Below are 17,507 nucleotides of genomic sequence, written 5' to 3'. Positions count from 1 at the left end.
AAAGGTCTGTGTAGTCAAGGCTATGGTTTTTCCAGTGGTCATGTATGGATGTGAGAGTTGGACTGTGAAGAAAGCTGAGTGCCGAAGAATTGATGCTTTTGAACTGTGGTGTTGGAGAAGACTCTTGAGAGTCCCTTGGACTGCAAGGGGATCCACCCAGTCCATCCTAAAGGAGATCAGTCCTGGGTATTCATTGGAAGGACTGATGTTGAAGCTGAAACTCCAATACTTTGGCCACCTCATGGGAAGAGTTAACTCATTGGAAAGACCATAACGCTGGGAGGGGTTGGGGGCAGGAGGAGAAGGGGACGACAGAGGATGAGATGGCTGGATGGCATCACCGACTCAATGGACATGAGTCTGAGTAAACTCCGGGAGTTGGTGATGGACAGGGAGGCCTGGCGTGCTGTGATTCATGGGGTCGCAAAGAGTCGGACACGACTGAGTGACTGAACTGAACTGAACTGATGGAATTTGGAAAGATGGTAATGATGACCCTATATGTGAGACATCAAAAGAGACACAGATGTATGGAACAGTCTTTTGGACTCTGTGGGAGAGGGTGAGGGCGGGATGATACGGGAGAATGGCACTGAAACATGTATATTATCATATGTGAAATAGATCGCCAGTCCAGGTTCGATGCATGATACAGGGCGCTCAGGGTTGGTGCACTGGGATGACCCTGAGGGATGGGATGGGGAGGGAGGTGGGAGGGGGGTTCAGGATGGGGAACACATGTACACTCATGGCTGATTGATGTCAACATATGGCAAAAACCACTACAATATTATAAAGTAGCCTTCAATTAAAATAAATAATTAAAAAAAAAATAAAGTCTAAAACATTTTAGAAAAAGCAAACAAACAAACAAAAAAAATGTGTAGACCAGGATGTAGGAGTTCGCGAATCTCTTCCTACTTAACCAACAGGCATGTCATTGGCTCAACCTATGCAGACCAAACCTGGCAACTCATTACTTCAGTCAGCACCTGCCTCCTTTCTAGGTACCTGGACTATCTCTCATAATTCAAACTTTCACAAGTCGTCTGACCCAGAAATTCTACTTCAAGGAATTAATCCTTCACATGCATTATCAAATGTAGAAAATAACATATTTTTAAATTAGCCTTTGCAGAATGTTTATGATAGCAAAATGTCATAAGTTATACAAATGTCTATCAACAGAAGATGAGGAAATATATCAAGACACATTCTTAAAATATAGGATTTTTCAACATTCAAAAAGAAACAAGGAGTTTTTTATGTGCTGATATGAAACAATCCCCAAGATATGTGTTTTGAGTAAAATAAGGTAAGGTGGCAAACAATACAAAATATCACAGTTTGACGGCGGGGGTGGGGGAGTACACATATGTTCATTTTACATAGAGTATCTCTGGAAAGAGATACAGAAACTGTTCACATTGGTTTCCTCCAGAGAAGAGAACTGAGTATTTAGTAGAGGGGTGAAAAGAATACTTCTCATCATAAATACACTTATATCTTTTGATTTATGTTCATATAAGTGAATAAAATACAAATTATCTTATTTTCAAATATAAAGTAAATAAAATATCAAATTATATGAAAAATTACCATTATACAATATAACATAGAAAAATAAAATTGTATATTGTGTATGTATGTGCATATTTATGCAAAAATATGTATACATATATATAATATATATACAATTTTTAAAAATTCTTTATTTTTAAAAGTCTCTACATACAAAACAAAGTTCCAAAGAATAGCATGGAGAAATAAGAAAGCCTTCCTCAGTGATCAATGCAAAGAAAGAGAGAAAAACAATAGGATGGGAAAGACTAGAGATCTCTTCAAGAAAATTAGAGATACCAAGGGGACATTTCATGCAAAGATGGGCACAATAAAGGACAGAAACGGTATGGACCTAACAGAAGCAGAAGATTTTAAGATGAGGTGGCAAGAATACACAGAAGAACTGTACAAAAAAGACCTTCATGACCCAGATAACCACAATGGTGTGATCACTCACCTAGAGCCAGACATCCTGGAATGCGAAGTCAAGTGGGCCTTAGGAAGCATCACTATGAACAAAGCTAGTGGAGGTGATGGAATTCCTGTTGAGCTATTTCAAATCCTAAAAGACAATGCTGTGAAAGAAATTGAGCTACACTCAATATGCCAGCAAATTTGGAAAACTCAGCAGTGGCCACAGGACTGGAAAAGTTCAGTTTTCATTCCAATCCCAAAGAAAGGCAATGCCAAAGAATGTGCAAATTACCACAAAATTGTACTCATCTCACACACTAGCAAAGTAATGCTCAACATTCTCCAAGCCAGGCTTCAACAGTACTTGGACCGTGAAATTCCAGATGTTCCAGCTGTATTAAAAAAGGCAGAGGAACCAGAGATCAAATTGCCAACATCCACTGGATCAAAAAAAAAGCAAGAGAGTTCCAGAAAAACATCTACTTCTGCTTCATTGCCTACGCCAAAGCCTTTGACTGTGTGGATCACAACAAACTGTGGAACATTCTTAAAGAGATGGGCATACCAGACCACCTTACCTACCTCCTGAGAAATCTGTATGCAGGTCAAGAAGAAACACTTAGAACTGGACATGGAACAACAGAGTGGTTCCAAATCAGGAAAGGAGTATGTCAAGGCTATACATTGTCACCCTGCTTATATAACTTATTTGCAGAGTACATCATGAGAAACGCTGGAATCAAGATTGCCGGGAGAAACATCAATAACCTCAGATATGTAGATGACACCATCCTTATGGAAGAAAGTGAAGAAGAACTAAAGAGCCTCTTAATGAAAGTGAAAGAGGAGAGTGAAAGAAAAAGTTGGCTTAAAGCTCAACATTCAGTGCACTGGGATGACCCTGAGGGATGGGATGGGGAGGGAGTTGGGAGGGAGGGTCAGGATGGGGATGGCTGATTCATGTGAATGTATTGCAAAAACCACCACAATATTGTAAAGTAATAAAAAATTCTCAACATTCAGAAAACTAAGATCATGGCATCTGGTCCCATGATTTCATGGCAAATAGATAGGGAACCAATGGAACCAGTGATAGACTTTATGTTTTGGGGCTCCAAAATCACTGCAGATGGTGACTGCACCCTTGAAATTAAAAGATGCTTGCTCCTTGGAAGAAAAGCTATGACCAACCTAGACAGCACATTAAAAAACAGAGACATTACTTTGCCAACAAAGGTCCATCTAGTCAAAGCTTTGGTTTTTCCAGTAGACATGTATGGATGTGAGAGTTGGACTATAAAGAAAGCTGAGCACTGAAGAATTGATGCTTTTGAACTGTGGTGTTGGAGAAGACTCTTGAGAGTCCCTTGGACTGCAAGGAGATCCACCCAGTCCATCCTAAAGGAAATCAGTCCTGAATATTCATTGGAAGGACTGGTGCTGAAGCTGAAGCTCCAATACTTTGGCCACCTGATGTGAAGAACTGACTCATTTGAAAAGACCCTGATGCTGGGAAAGATTGAAGGCGGGAGAAGAAGGGGACGACAGAGGATGAGATGGTTGGATGGCATCATTGACTCAGTGGACATGAGTTTGAGCAAACTCCAGGAGTTGGTGATGAACAGGGAAGGCTGGCGTGCTGCAGTGTATGAGGTCACAAAGAGTCGGACATGACTGAGCAGCTGAAATGAACTGATATAAAAAATATGTCTAGGAAAAAAGGACTAAAATTCACACAACGTTAAGAGCAGTTATTTTTATTTTTTCTAATCTTTCTACATGAAGAAATACTACTTTTGGAATCATGAAAAAAGTTATAAAAAATGTAGTTAAAAAAATACAAGCTGACCTGATAAATGACGATTAGAAACAAGTGACACTGTATCAGACTAATGGAACAGTAAAGAAGCCAGCAAAATGAATCACAAGGGGCTGCTATGTTGGGTCATCAAGGTCTTCTTAACAACATGGAGTTAACAGACATGAAATGTTTCCAAGAAAAGATTCCAAGACTGTCACAAAAACCCAATGTTCTATATTTTTTGTATCTTCTTCATACAATCTTAAAGCTAAAATAAGGTAGCAGTGGAAAAGAAAAAGCAAGTAAACACTATAAAATTCAAAAGAGTATTACTCCAAACATATCCGTGTAGAATTTAGGGCCACATACTTAAATAAACACCATCATGAATAATTGAAAAGTTGATTTCGCATGACATTTTGTTTACTCACATGTAATACAGGTCGAATTCCATTAAAATAAACTTAAAGAGATACTCCACATACCGGGGCCTCACTGACAGCATCAAGAATTGCTTAAAATCAGAGGCTCAGACTGGGATTTGGAAATATTTTCATTACATACCAATTTCCCTGCTAACCCTTATTTGACCTTTACTGGATTTGCTTTGAGAAGCAGCCTCATAGCTCTGGGCTGGATACAAGCAGCAGTAGCCTCAAGTTTAGAATTTGCTATAGTTACTTCTAAGCTAATAGGATTTTTGAAAAAATGATCTGTTTAGGAAAATAAGGAAAACTAAACATTTTAGTCTACTGGGGACCCTTCTCAGGCTCTGAGCTTCCTGTTCATCTTTGCTCCTCTCCCAGGCCAAGCACAAGTTTACAAGGCTGCAGGACCTGTCATAAGCACGTCTGGGTACCTGTTTAAGTGAGATTGGTCCCGTTACAATCTCTTCAGTGACTAATCCTCTGAAACTGCAGGTCTGAAGCTAACTAAATATAAAATATATTTCAAATGTGACCATATTTCATAACACTACAAAAGAAAGTTCAGAAACCATTTCAACAGGTATTTCACAAACTAGAAACCAAGAGTTATAAAACAAGATTTAGCATTAAATCTTTTTAGCATGAAGTATTAATACACAGTCCTTTATAACTGTAATAAATGAACAAAACAAATTTTAGAATACACATCATTACCTCAACATATAAGTAATACTACATGAAATGTTCAAGATAAACCAAACTTGAGTGGGACCAATGTAAATGCTTGCAAATAGACTCAAGTTAATAATAATTTGCTGTCTCCTATGTGCAAAAATGCACTATTCCAGGACCTAGTAGGATAAAAAAAATAGTAGCCCCGGCTGATATTAATTTGATTATTAACTAAAACACAAGTACCATGAAGATCAGATTGCTACCTCCTAACTTACAACTGTTCACTTGCTTGGGAAATTAGCAAGACCTAGTGATGGTTTAACACTACATAATGATGCAATCTAGGGCATCTTAAGTTAAATGGATCTTGAAAATGACTTAATATTGTATTAGTTTGAAAAGGGCCCTTAATGGAGGAAGTGGCTTTGATGGCTGCTTAGATACCATGATAAAACACAGGATCCAGGCATTTCATCATCAGAGCCAAATTGGCTGGATGAAGGTTTCCTAGGTGCTTACAGAAGAATTTGGTCCTTAGAAAATGCTGGTAAGTATGACATTCTTCCTTCTTCAACTCCTGCATCCCACAGAGTTGGCTGCTTGACAGTATAGTGTTAAGCAAGAAACTAAAGGAGTGAGAGAATCAAATCTTGCCAGATTTCCCAAGGCATAAAGAAAAACTGTTGGAGAAGGAAATGGCAACCCACTCCAGTATTCTTGCCTGGGAAATCCCATAGACAGAGGAGCCTGGAGGGACGCAGTCCACAGGGTTACAAAGAGTTGGAATCGACTTGGCAACTTCACAACAGAGAACAGCTGCAGACATTAAGCAGCCAGCAGGGGATGTAGTTAGAGCAATGTCTCAAGCACAGGGCTTGGGTGAGGCACCTGTTCCAGAAAGAGAATCAGCCAAGGCCAGCAGGAAGACCTCCAGGGAAGACCCATCCAGTACCACAGGGGTGGCAAGTATCTTTCTGTATCACTGGATCCCACATTTGAGAACCAAATGTAGAACTCAGGTGTTGACAGAGAAAGCCTGTGCCCGCCCCCCCAAGCACCAACCATAGTCCTCTCACGTCAACATAACTTACAAAAACCAGAATGTAACCTATTTAGGAAATCTCATTCTAAGTCAGTTTCAAAAGAGCAATAATTAGTGACAATATTTCAAATTCTTGAGACAAAATTTCTCAGACATTACACAGGGGTCCCTTCTATATCAAAAATGCCCCATTGGTAAGATTTATACCAACTTGACAACTACAGAATACATAAATTTAGTCAGAGCATGCTTTTTCCAAGTTGCTACTAGGATGGTCAAAAGTGAAGGTAACTAAATACAGTTTTTATTCAAAGCACACTTAAAAGAAAATTAAAATAAATACAAGCAAGATGTAATGTGGAAACAGAATTTTAAACCTATTTCCAAAAATGCCCCAAATCCTGACATAGTAAGAGTCCCTACCTACATATTACATATGAATAAGCATATCTTAGAATGACAACTTTACAAGCTCAACATAATTTCTTGAAAGGTAAATGGGTATTTTCTTCTTTTCTTCTTTTATTACAATTCAAAGGAGAATCATAAATTCTACTCATTCCTCTCTCGGATGTTAAAATATCTTGATTTGTTTGATTCTAAAAGAATCTCATATTCAGGGATAGCTAGATCAGTAAATAAAATTACCTGTGTGTGTTCATGATAGATGGTGGTTTAATGTGAAAAATTCCTGCATTTCAGTTAAAACATTCATTAATACGTTTATATATTAATATGTAATAGATATGCCATATTAATAGGTAATAGATATGCCAACAAAGAATATACTTTAAAAAAAAACACACAAAAATTAGTTAAAAACTATAAGCAGCAGCACTTGAGCAACACAAGTCCTAGAAGCTAAAGAAGATCCACAAGTTATGGAAACCTAACTAAACATCAGTGGCTCCAGAGTGCCCCAGCAGGGGCCACTACAGTGACCAACACAATCTGAGAAAGACCAGAAGTAGATGTTTCAGTTCACTGTATTAAAAACATAACCACTCTAACCACACCTTCCTTTGGTCTCCATGCCGCTGTCCAACTATAGTTCAGTATCTATGATACGCAGTTACTAGGTACAAAACTCAAGTCCTTTGCAGAGGTGCAAGTCACTCTCTGTGACAGGGAAGCCTTCAGACTGTAAATACACATGGCTTTACAAAAGGAAACTGAAATTTCAAAGCAGTAAGCGCAAATTAAATTTTTCTCCCTGCTTTTCATGTGCCCCCATAGGTAACAGTACCTCTGTATTTAATGATAGTCCGCTGTTAAAGAATATTGTTGCGACAGCAATGTAGGAGACAGTTATTTCTGGCTTCAGTGGTCCTAAAGAGAGAGAAATGAGTCACTGTTAGATTAGCATTTCCAACAGGCATTTACTTGACACGAAAGAAGAATCCATTGGAGGAGAACAAACGGGACTTTAAATCTTGGTGTTGCCTCTACTGTACTAATGAGCTGACAGAGCTGAGTGTTCACTGTGAGGCAGCCTAACTCTGGACAGGATTTTCCGGAGGGCAAGGACCACGGCCGTCCAGTTCAGCACAGAATCCTCAGACCAGAAGAATGAAAATAAACACTGCTCTCACACAGGAGAGCAGACAGGCAGCATCCTTCTACATTAATTCTGATTTTATCTGCCACAGTATCTGTGCTTATATAACAATCAAAATTCTCCCCCACCAGCACCACCAAAAGAAGAAAATCAGTGGAAGAAGTCCCCTTCTTTTTAGCAAATATTATCTTATTTCTCCTAGGATATCAGAGATCAAACCTTATATTCATGCACGTTCAGTTCTGCCCGCGTGCACTCAGAGCACAAGTATTTATTGAGCACTTACTATATGAATAAGATAATGCATACAGAGTAGCAGAGTGTGTGTGTGTGCGCTTAGATGCTCAGTTATGTCTGACTCTTTGCAACCTCATGGACTCTAGCCCCGCCAGGCTCCTCTGTCCATGGGATTCTCCAGGCAAGAATACTGGAGTGAGTTGCCATGCCCTCCTTCAGGGGATCTTCCCAACCCAGGGATCGAACCCAGGTCTCCTGCACTGCAGGCGGATTCTTTACTGTCTCAGCCACCTGGGAAGCCCGAGTAGCAGAGTACTTAACAATATATTGTTAAGATTGCTAAGATTAAATTTTGCCAGGCCCCAGGAATACTGTGGTGAACCAGATAGGGCTGATCTTTCACCTCTGGAAAATCTTCTCTAGAGACAAAGTGGCACCACCCTAGAGGTGCTAATACTATGGGTATAACAGGGACGACTCTAATATTTATTGATTGATGTAGCTTATACACAATCGGGGGCTTCCCTGGTGGCTCAGTGGTAAAGAATCCAGCTGCCAAAGCAGGAGACACAAGTTCGATCCTTAGGTCAAGAAGATACCCTGGAGAAGGAAATGGCAACTGACTCCAGTATTCCTACCTGGAAATCCCATGGACAGAGGAGCCCAGCAGGCTACAGTCCACGGGGTTGCAAAAGAGCTGGTCGTGACATAGCGACTACACAACAAACAACAGCAGACACAATTGACTTGAAGACCTAATTCACTAACCAAAGGACAACGCTGCAATTCTGAGAAAGTGCCATTTTATCCCCATATAACAGTGGTTCTCCAGCTGTGGAAATTTTGTCACCCATGGACGTTTGGCAATGTTCTAAAACATTTTTTGGGGTTGTTATAACTCAGGGGGTAGGGTGCATTACTGACATCTAGTAGAGACCAGGAATTCTCCTAAACATCCCGGAGAATATTTTTTAGAATGATCATATCCAATGATATGAATTATCATATCCAAAATCAAACGTATCAGAATTATCATATCCAAAAATGTCAATAACAGTAGAAACTAACACAACATTCCAAAGCAAGTATACTCCAATAAAAAAAAGGGGAGTTCAAATGTATCTGTACTTCATTATTTCTTATATTGAAAACTAATTAAATAAATCCAAATAAATATTAGCAAAAATTTTTTTAAACATCAATAGTGCCAGGGTTGAGAAACCCTAGCACAGACCAACATTTTAAAATCTGAGATCACCTCATATTTGACATTTTATACAGCCCTCTTGCAGGAGGTTGAATAGTATCCCTCCAAAATGCATGTCTACTAGAACCTATGAAGCTAATTTGGAAATTGGGTCTTTGCAGATGTAATCAGGTTATTAATAAGTGGTCTAATTGGATTGGGGGGAGCTGTAATCCAGTGACTGGTATTCTGGTAAGTGGAGGCAACTCTGGATATGGTCACAAACAGAGGGAAGATGGCCTTGTGAAGACTGAGGCAAGGAACCAAGGACATCTGGTAACCACAAGCCAGGAGAAGCAAGGAAGAGCTCCTCCCTAGAGCATTCGGTGGGCAGACAGCCATGATCACATTTTGATGTCTGAATTCTGGGAAAAAAAAAAATTTCTGTTGTTTTTGCCACCCAGTCTGAGGAAATTGGTCGTGGCAGCGCTAGGGAATGAATACACTCCTGCAGAGCCGAACAACAGGACCAAAATCGTGCTTCCTCCGCTGCCTGCCACTCTCCACCATTCCTATAGGTACTGCTCAATGAAAAAGCCCAAGCTCAGGAAGAATTACCACTCAGTCAGTCAACAACATTTTACAAAAATATTTATTTATTTGTTTGGCTGCCCCAGGTCTTAGTTGCAGCACGTGGGTCTCAGTTCCCTGATCAGAAATGGAATCCAGGCTCCCTGCACTGGGAGCTCGGAGTCTTAGCCACCGGACCACCAAGGAAGTTCAGTCCACAAACCTTTTTTATGCTACTACAATGCTACATTTTCAGAGAAGGCCATGGCACCCCACTCCAGTACTCTTGCCTGGAAAATCCCATGGACAGAGGAGCCTGGTAGGCTGCAGTCCATGGGGATGCGAAGAGTCGGACACGACTGAGCGACTTCACTTTCACGTTTCACTTTCATGCATTGGAGAAGGAGATGGCAACACACTCCAGTGTTCTTGCCTGGAGAATCCCAGGGACGGGGGGAGCCTGGTGGGCTGCCGTCTATGGGGTCGCACAAAGTTGGACACGACTGAAGCGACTTAGCAGCAGCAGCAGCAGCAGCAGTACATTAGTGAAAAAAAGAAACAAAGATCTCCTTCAACACTGTGATACATTATTTTAGATACCTGGCATTCACACAGATCATTTTGCTATGATCTGAGAAAAAAGGAGCAAAGGGAGAAGGCTGGTATAGAGGTGTTACACTTCAATGCAGTGAAAGAGTTTCAAAAAAGAAGTACATTTTTTTTTCCAACATACTTGTGAGTGAATCTGTCTCAGCCACTCACACTTTGGAATAATATTTCATCAAAGCTGAGGAAAGGTGATTCAGGAGCAGATTTGAAAGTCCAGGAATCGGGTTCACTTTGGAAGTAAATGCCTTCCAGGAATTTTTAATATCCTGTTTGTTTGCTTTTTAAAAAAACTCATAGCATTTTTCTTTTCCTTCAATCCCAAGTGTTTTTTGAGATCTTTTCTTCTCAACTGTGCTTCTATCCACAGTGGTGACCCTGATTTTCTGTATATGATGGGTTACAGTTACCAGTATGGGCTTCTCTGGTAGCTCAGACAGTAAAGAATCTGCCTGCAATGTGGGAGATCCAGGTTTGATCCCTAGGTCAGAAAGATCCCTGGAGAAGGGAATGGCAACCCACTCCAGTATTCTTGCCTGGAGAATTCCATAGACAGAGGAGCCTGGTGGGCTACAGTCCATGGAGTCGCAAAGAGTCACACGACTGAGTAACTAAAACACATACACAGAGTTAACAGTATATTTGCAAGCGATAGCTAGGCAACATATCCAAAGATGCATCTCCATAGCAAGTACATGAAATGACTTGGACTGCATGTTTCTTTTGGGCAGCTAAAGCTTACTTTAGTTAGCCAACAACTGAATCTTTTAAAAAGCTAACTCTTCCCACACTCCAGACACATACACATATATAGACAAACATCATAACTATTAACCAATGGGCACAATTCAGTGGAATGATCCTTCACTTTGAATGTTTTAAATCCTAAAAACAATGTGTACTGGTTTTTTTATTAGATGCAGATCTAAATAACTCTAATCCATGGAAGAACCTGGTGAGACTATTCCAGGTCCACTGACAATGTACCATTTAAAGGGGAAGGAGGAATCAATTCTAATTTGGAGAAACCTAAAGCCCCTTTGAGACAGCTGCTAATGGATCGTCCACTGTGTGAATGAGGAACTAGAAGCTGGCAGGGCTGAAATTAAAAGCTGATAAATATTTGCACAGAGTGAGAGTTGAAACTATGCTGTGGAATGATATTTGGCCTCTCTCCAAGGTCATGATTATATCTTCCAAGTCATGAATATAACCAGGTTCAGATCTTGCGATGGCTATAAAGAGCAAAGGAGAAATGTAAATTAGAACTTTTCCTTAAACGAAAGCAAAAAAAAGAGGTTTATCAGTGAAAATGGGATGGGATGGCAACATCAAAAGAAAAACTAACCATAAAAACAAAGCAACTTTGGGACTTCAAACTCATATTTTATAAATATGAGAATGGGGGTGGGGAGATAGAAAATTATTTGGAATGCTTAAGAATGCAACGAACTATTATTTCATAAAACCTACTATCATCAAGTAAATTTCATTCCTAAACTTCATCTAAGGTGTTCATGCTAATGTTCTTAAGTTTATGCAGGAGCATGTTTCTGGTTATGTTTTCTTAAAGGAAAAATGAAGCAATTTCCTTTTTAGAAGGTATGTCTTATTAATAGCAATAATTTCAGTTATAGATGCAAGTAGAAATAAGAAGCTTACTCTATACTTCCAAAGAAGCCTTTCTTTCCTAGAATGAATAGTACAGTGTTGAACTCTGGTAAACTCCAAGACGGGTAGAGCTCAGGGTGCCCCTGGGTTGAAATGCAACGGAATATCTACACCTGAAAATCGCACATTCACATCTCTCCTGGCTCTTCACATTTAACTTTTTAATATATTTAAACATGAAATGTAACTGAGTAAAAAGAACAGAAAAGTAAGAATTAAATGATCTACACTGGTATCTGTTCCACTTTTTCCATTGTGGAAAGTCATTCAACTTCTCTCACTTTAGCGTTCCCACCTCTGTAAATTTCCAGCCATATATAACTCACCCATTGGTTATATAGATTGCTTTTAAAGGGAGGTCACAGCAAAGATGTGATACTTTAAGTGTAGAAGTCCTACACTTCAAAACAGAGTGAGGTCATTAAGGTAGTGATCCAGGCAAAGATGAGGAGACCCTCTTAACAAGTTGAAAACAATCACAACTTCCTGCTGAAGAGAACAGAAAACTGTTCAACTGAAAATTTCTCAGTCAATGTGAGTGCATTCAAAATGTATATGAATTCCAGTGTACAGACCCAAAAATGAAACTTCTGACTACGAGGGACAAGCAAAAAGAGATGCTTTAGATCATTCTGTAGAGCACAAGAGGCCAGAACACTTTCAGCCACCATTCCTCTCCTGGGTCCTAGATTTTTGTTGTTTAAACTAATGGAGTCAAAGTGTTGTTTGGTACTATTCGGAAGTTTGTTTTTATTGAAGAAGATTTACAGGTGGGAAGGTCAATTGAAGATACTTGATACAAGAACTTATCCTGAGGGTCTGTATAACAAATCCCAAACATTTAACTTTTTTTTTTTAGAAACAGTAACTTTTACACTTGGATATCTCTCTCAAAAAAAAAAAAAAATCACATGAGTACACAGTTGTCTAATATTAGCTGAATCTGCTCAGCTTCTTTTGGGCTATAAAAATCAGAGTATGGAAAACGTCTTTATTACAGAGAGCCTTTCTTTATAATGGTTATTCATTTTTAATGATTTATTGCCAAGAATGGATTTATTGCCAAGAATGTATGGATGTTGCAACTGGTATGATATAACGGAAGTCCCGGTTCCCAGTCCTTCCTCTCCCCTGAGCTAGCTAACTTGACCTAGGGTGAGTCACCTGACCTCAGGTCTCAATACCTTCAGCTGTAAAAGAAACATGTTGGCTTAAAAGGATTTAAAGTTCCCTCTCAGCTCTTAATAGTCTCCTCTTTTATAATTAAACAAACTCTAGATTAATGGCATAGGGACTAGTGAAAATGGGAAACAATATTTCTAACATACAATAACCCCCAAAACTTCACTAAGTAGAATCTGAGGGAACAAGCAAGAATGCATCTCACACCTGTCACTGGGGGGAAGCCCTGGGAAAATGATTCAGCAGTCCACAACCCTCCATCCCACTGAGCAGCCCAGGAACGTAAGAGAAAAAGGAATTTGACCAAACCTAGTCTCTGCAGATCTCAACATGGAGGATCATACATTACCTGTAACATCACCTTAACACTCAGCAAATCAGAGACCTAACACTGTAAGCTACAGACTCTGCAAGTGAAAGGTACACCCGAGATCACCACAAAGATACTCTCTAACACTCTTCATACCCAGCAAGCTTCAGGGACAAGGGAACTGATTGGACAGAACCTGAATACTAGCCTTCACAAATTTCCCGAAAGCTCACAGAGAAACTATGTCAAAGGAGAAACTGGTATCTTCAGCAGGATAACCAGCCCAACAGCTTTACTCTCACAGCTATACATCCTCCACATTGTGGACTACGTTGAACAGAAAAGGAAAGAACATAAAAGAAAAAGTTTTAATCTCTACTGTCTTTGTTCAAAAAATTATTTTTAAATGTTTTCTGAAGCTACCTCTAAATGGAGGTATTGAGGGCAGAGGGTAGAAGGAACCGCTGTTCCCCTGAGAGAGCATTTCATTCACTTTCATCATGTTTGAACAAAAAGGTACAAATAACTTCAAATAGCCTCCTGACTGTTCACTCTGGCATGAACATTGTGTGCTCACTTCCGTCCTTATCTGTTCCTGTGTGGCTGGTGTGTAAATAAGCATGAAATAAGCAATGAAATAAGCATGCTGTCAATAAGCATGAAAACTGCCAAACGAAGTCAAGCAGACAATGAACTAAAGAAATTCAATGAACATTTATGAAAAGTGAGACATGCTTGTCTAAGGGTGGGAGGAGGTGTGGTGGGACAGGAAAGGCTAATGCTATTTCCAGTCATTTCCACCAATGCCCATCCACACAGGACAAGGATTCCACTATTCAGAGATCTGGGTGTGATTTTTAAGCCCGCCTACATTTCCTTGCCAAAATACACAGCACACAGGGTCTAACACAGCCCGTATCTGTGAAACTGCTAAGTGTAGCAACTGTGCCGGCCGTACACGGAAGCAGTGAGTGCAACGTGTCAGTCGGCTTGGGAGTTTGTGGAGCGGCAGAACGGCAGGAAAACACCACTCTCCAACATGTGGGCCACCAAATCTGAGTTGGAAGAGGAAAGAGTATCCCTTTTTCTCCCCCCGCCGCCGGCCCGCCTTTCCTTTTTTAACGTGGGGGAGGGGAGTGTCGAAAATGGACAAGGTAATGGTGTTCACTCCGATAGATAAGGAACTCCAGGCAACCTAGCGTCCCTTGGGATAGGATGCTACTTTGAAGGCAGGAGGGATAAGTTTCATTCTCGGTAACCTCACTGCTTGACACTAAGGATTCTCAATCCTTAGTCCGCGGCAAAGGCAACCTGCGTTCAAATTCCCTTGCCTCCTTCCTAGTTATAAATCCTCTCTGGGGCTGACAAATTGAAAAATCAGCTAAAAGGCCAAAAGACACCAAGGGCTGGTCAGTGCCCCTAAGAGAGGCAGACACTCCCCAATTCCTGTCTCCCTCTCCTGTCCAAGACTCGAAAATTAGTTCTGAAGTGGGAACCGCGGCGGAGCATGCAGAGGTGGAGCACTTACCCCCATTCATCCCTATGGACGGCTCCAGCTTTGCTCCCGCGATCGCCAGTACTATTCCAATCATGAACCATTCTTTCCTCATTCTCTCCAGCAGCCTCATGTTTGTTAGGGTGGGTGGGTTTTGTTTATTTGCTTGGCTTTTTTTCTTTTTAAGCTACGGTCGCTTAATCCCCGGGGCTTCTCCACACTTTCCAAGCTCCCACCTGACATGCAGCAGAGCAAGTCAAATTGCTACTTGTAAATTAAAGACCAGGGGGTTGCTCCGGCGGCTTTGAGGAGGGCTGGGAGTAGTAGTATCCAGTGACAGGAAAGTCTCACTGAGCGCCGCCATCTCTACCGTACGGCCCCTAATAGAAGCACACACGAAACCGCGGCTCTAGCCGCGCCTCCCAAGCGCAAACGCTCAAAAGCGAACGTTTGGGCGAAAACGGCCGGCGCTGGCGATTAGGGAAGGAAAGCTGGCTGCCTGGTAGGGCTGACAAACTCGCCGCAGTCGAGACCTGAGGAACCTTAAAAATGACAGGGACAGGGAGTGACGTGAGGAGCCACAGCCTACTTGTTCTATCAAGGGTTCCAACAAACCCGCCCTGTAGGCACAGCAACCCGCCCTCTCGGAGTACATCTGCGGAAAGATTCTCTTTTGATTCGCCTTGAGCCTGCGGGAAGGGTCAGGGTGCTCTTGAGTCAGGGATTTCTCCGTCGGCAGCTGGAGCGGCGGGCTGCAGGGTTATTGGTGGCGAGCCTCTTCGAGACATTACGACGCTTCCTGGACGCCGGCGTTGACGTGTACGCTGGGGGAAGGGGAGGCCGCGCTCTGTCTCCGAGCTTTCGGCGCTTCAGGAGTTAGCCGAGCTCGTCAGCCGCCTGGGGAAAGCTGCGTCCCCGCAGCTGGGAAGCTTTAGCCTCGAGAAATGGGTTGAGGATTGGGCACCGAGCAGATGCCCACAGACAGAGGACCGACGCGTCCGGGAGGGCTTGCCAGAGCCCCAGGTCGGTCGCCCCCGGAAGGGCCCTCAGCCCCAACCCCCTTCGCCACTACCGGCCCGGGAGTGGGGACTTTGGAGGTTCAGCCCCGCTACCAGAGACCGGATCTCGAGCTCTCTCCCTGCCTCTCAACCAAGCTGACGAGGGTCAGAGTGGGCGTCTGAGCTGGCTTCTCTGAAGAGTGCACGCTTTTGCTAGACCCCAGACCGTGCCCAACCATCATCAGGGCAACTGTGGGAAGAGGGTCAGGTTCGGCAAGGAAAAAGTGGTGAGCGACCGAGTTGGGGCGGGGGAGGGCGGGTCCTGCCTTCCATTGCCCCACGTGCAAGATTCTTTCCCTCCCCATTTCTCCCTTTAAGTGTTTTCTGATAAACAGTGACATTGCTAGTTTCATGAATGGACTTCCTACCCATAGACCCTGCAGGAATGTCAACTCCTTCTCTTATGCACCCCAATAAATAAATCAGGAAAATGCTGTGTTCTCACCAAGAACTCTGATCACTGGAAATGATTTTTAGTTGTAGTGGTTACCTAAAGGGAAAGAACACAAAGCACTGTGAATTCTGCATCAGGTTCCTATGGATACTGTAACATATACCTCAAAATGGAAGCCAGAAGTCCCAAATCAGGGTGTTGCCAAGGCCACACTTCCTTTGGAGCTTGTGAGGAGAAAATCCTTCCGTGTCTCTTATAGCCACTATTGGTTGTTGGCATTACTTGGCTTCCTTGGCTTATGGCCACAGCACTCCAGTCTCTGCATCTATTTTCACATTGGTGGCTGCTGTTGTGTATATCTCCTATAAAGACATTTGTCATCCCCTGGAGAAGGAAAAGGCAACCCACTCAAGTATTCTTGCAGAGAATTCCATGGACAGAAGAGCCTGGCAGGCTACAGTCTAGGGGGTTGCAAAGAGTTGGACACCACTGAGCAACTAACATACCAATAGGAGTCCACCTTACATTGTTCTCATGGACTTTATGTCTAATAAAATGGTAATAAAAACCTGTCCCATCAGGCTGTTAAAAAGATTCAGTGGTATAGTGTATATGTCCATTGCTTTGCATGGAAAAAATACTCATTCATTTATTCAAAAAAAATGTTTTTTGAGCTTCTACTTGGTGCTAGGAATTATTCTAGATACGGGTTGTTACAAGGAAAAGTAAGAGACAAGGTTTCAGCTTTCCTTGTGTGTTCCAATGACATAGAAAAGTAATATAAGTGCCATGATGATAATATAACAGGTCCAACCAGTGAGAGAGAATAACAAGGAAGCTACTTTGAGTGGTCGGGGGAGGCCTTTATGAATGGGTGCAGTTTAAACAGACCCAAATGACAGGTGAATGTTCAGAATGCCTGTATTTGGGAGATGAGCACTTCAGGCAGGAGGAGCAACTGGTGAACAACCTTTGTAAAGGCCCTGAGGTGGGAATGATCTCGACATGTGTATTAGTCTCCTATTGCTGCTGTGACAAGTTAACTCAGTGGCTTAAAACAACATAAATTTAGTACCTCATAGTTTAGGGGTTCAGAAGTCCAAAATGGTTCTCACTGGGCTAAAATCAATATGTCCACAGGTCTGCATTCCTTTCTGGGTTTCTAGAGAATGTATTTCCTCTTCCTGTTTCTAAGGGTTACCTGCATTCCTTGGCTTTAGGTTCCCTTCATCTTCAGAGTCCACAGTGGTCCTTCCAGTCTTCCTCATGATCAATCATTCCGCCACTGCCTCCTTCTTTTACTTACAGAGACCCTTC

At 41.8% G+C, this 17,507-nt stretch overlaps 1 protein-coding gene across 7 annotated transcripts in view; it reads right to left on the bottom strand.

Moving 5' to 3' along the window:
* SLC10A7 (solute carrier family 10 member 7) overlaps window positions 1–16,224 on the bottom strand; it is a 319,349-nt gene extending 303,125 nt beyond the window's left edge. For 6 of the 7 annotated variants that reach the window (XR_015144154.1, XM_086346478.1, XM_086346480.1 and 3 more), the window contains exons 1-2: window positions 14,772–16,224; window positions 7,170–7,252 (exon numbers count right to left, since the gene is read on the bottom strand). Coding sequence is in view for 5 of the 7 variants with exons in the window: in XM_086346478.1 (XP_086202604.1) it covers window positions 7,170–7,252; window positions 14,772–14,871 (183 nt within the window). In the remaining 2 variants the exon portion in view is untranslated. The remainder of the gene's footprint in view (window positions 1–7,169; window positions 7,253–14,771) is intronic. The other variant, XM_086346482.1, reaches the window with a different exon arrangement.
* Window positions 16,225–17,507: the final 1,283 nt, after the last annotated feature.

The sequence above is a fragment of the Bos grunniens genome, chromosome 17, assembly GCF_055505025.1.
Source record: "Bos grunniens cultivar Pamir isolate PY7600 chromosome 17, Bosgru_T2T1.0, whole genome shotgun sequence".
Classification (NCBI taxonomy): domain Eukaryota; kingdom Metazoa; phylum Chordata; class Mammalia; order Artiodactyla; family Bovidae; genus Bos; species Bos grunniens.
Note: the sequence above shows the minus strand (reverse complement) of the source record. Positions and strands in the feature narration are given on the sequence as shown.